Genomic DNA, 1680 nt, shown 5'->3' with positions numbered 1-1680 from the left:
CCTTTAATTTTTTTTCCTTATTCCTAATTTACATTACATAACGGAACCATTTTTTTCTGAAGCAGCTGATCCGTCGAATGATGATGTAAAGACGTGTCTTTTTACAGAATACAGAATTTTGTTCTTGAATGACTGCATTTTCTTTCTTCCAAAACAGCGGATGGTGAAAGTTTATAGCAATGAATGAGAAAACTCAAGAAATGCTAGAGAACATTAGTTTGTAAAAAAATAAAATTTGAATCTAGCATATCCTGATTGTTTGTTAGAATGACCCTATCAGTTCAACTAACAAACTAGTACGAACATAGACCTGTAATCTAAGATCATAAACTGGTCTTGGACTGCTCACTTGTTGTGAACTGACATGTGCACAATTTTCATAAATGGGTGAAAGTGAATATTTGTTTATCCGACGTGATGCTGAACCACCTTATTTGAAAGTTTAAGCAGACTAACTAACTTTGTGTGTGCATGAGCGGTGGGTGGGGGATTAGGCAAGGATGAGACAGAAAGCTGACCGAAAACAACTGGTTGATCCGATTACAAGAAAAACCGTTGTCAAGAAGGGTGTCCAAGAAATCTTGACTCGTCGAAGAGTAAATCCTCCCATTTCGTCTTTCTTCAATGATAGGTCCCCATACAGCACAAATTTTCGCGATCAAAACAGCTGCCTTCCTGCGAATACCTTGAAGATCTAGCTTGCTGAGAATTGGATAGAAATCAGACAAATTTGGAGCTGATAATGCGTCCACATATTCCCTTATAATGCCTTTCATCCCTCCATCCGAATTCTTTTCGTCCAATCCAATAAAGTCTCTCGACATCATAGAACTCCCCAAAATATTAAACACAGTTGCAAAAACTAGTTCTGCAATTTTGATCTCCTTTCCTTCCTTTGATCCGACAAACTTGATAAGGCTAGTTATACTTTTCTCTCGCAATCTGGCTTGAGAATCTAAAGCCTTATTCGAGAAAAGTTCAGCACGACATAATATACGTGAAGACTTCCAATTATCATTGCAATCTGTCCATCCAAGGGACGAATGATTAAGTTCTTCCTTTGTAGCTGGAACAGCCTTGGGAATATATCGACCTGAAAAAATCCGATCCTTCAACTTTAGAATTTCTATAGCAGCTTCTGGTGATAATCCAACAATCATACACTGAGTTCCTAGTTTTAGACACATTATAGGACCATAGATTTTGGCTAAGTTAGCTAGACTAACATGAGGCATAAGTCCTATGTGTGGAATGTTGCCTAAAATTGGCCATGGATTTGGCCCTGGTGGAAGTTTTGGGCTGTTTCTTGACACGAAATAAGATTTTAAGTTCTTGATTATGACAAAAAGTATAGGCAAGAAGAAGAGGGCTGGAAGAAGAAAATAAGACTCTTTGGTTTCAAGAAATTTAGCCATGAGACTGGAACTTTCTTTTCAGGAAATGAAGATTTTTTTGCTGCAATTTTCCTTTGAAGGATGCATTTATGGAGTTTATCTCAAATCTTGGCTATCTCATACTCTGAACCAATCAATCAAGTTACCACAGCTCAAATGATTTGAGTGGTGTGGAATGGATTAGATGGGGTGGGTGTTCCGTGTCAGTGGGAGGGGCATTGTGAGGGAAAGAAAGAAAAAATTATGTACTTTTTTATGCATGGGGTTGTCAGAAAAGTGGGTGACA

The 1680-nt window shown here is 38.0% G+C and overlaps 1 protein-coding gene across 1 annotated transcript; it reads right to left on the bottom strand.

The window, feature by feature from the left end:
- Positions 1 to 33: 33 nt before the first annotated feature.
- Positions 34 to 1415, bottom strand: LOC111371183 (corytuberine synthase-like). The gene is made up of 3 exons (XM_022993086.1): positions 457 to 1415; positions 291 to 359; positions 34 to 145 (listed from the first exon to the last, which is right to left on the bottom strand). The coding sequence occupies exons 1-3, from the start codon at positions 1413 to 1415 to the stop codon at positions 34 to 36; spliced, it is 1140 nt and encodes a 379-aa protein (XP_022848854.1).
- Positions 1416 to 1680: the final 265 nt, after the last annotated feature.

The sequence above is a fragment of the Olea europaea genome, chromosome 22 (genome assembly GCF_002742605.1).
Source record: "Olea europaea var. sylvestris chromosome 22, O_europaea_v1, whole genome shotgun sequence".
Classification (NCBI taxonomy): domain Eukaryota; kingdom Viridiplantae; phylum Streptophyta; class Magnoliopsida; order Lamiales; family Oleaceae; genus Olea; species Olea europaea.
Note: the sequence above shows the minus strand (reverse complement) of the source record. Positions and strands in the feature narration are given on the sequence as shown.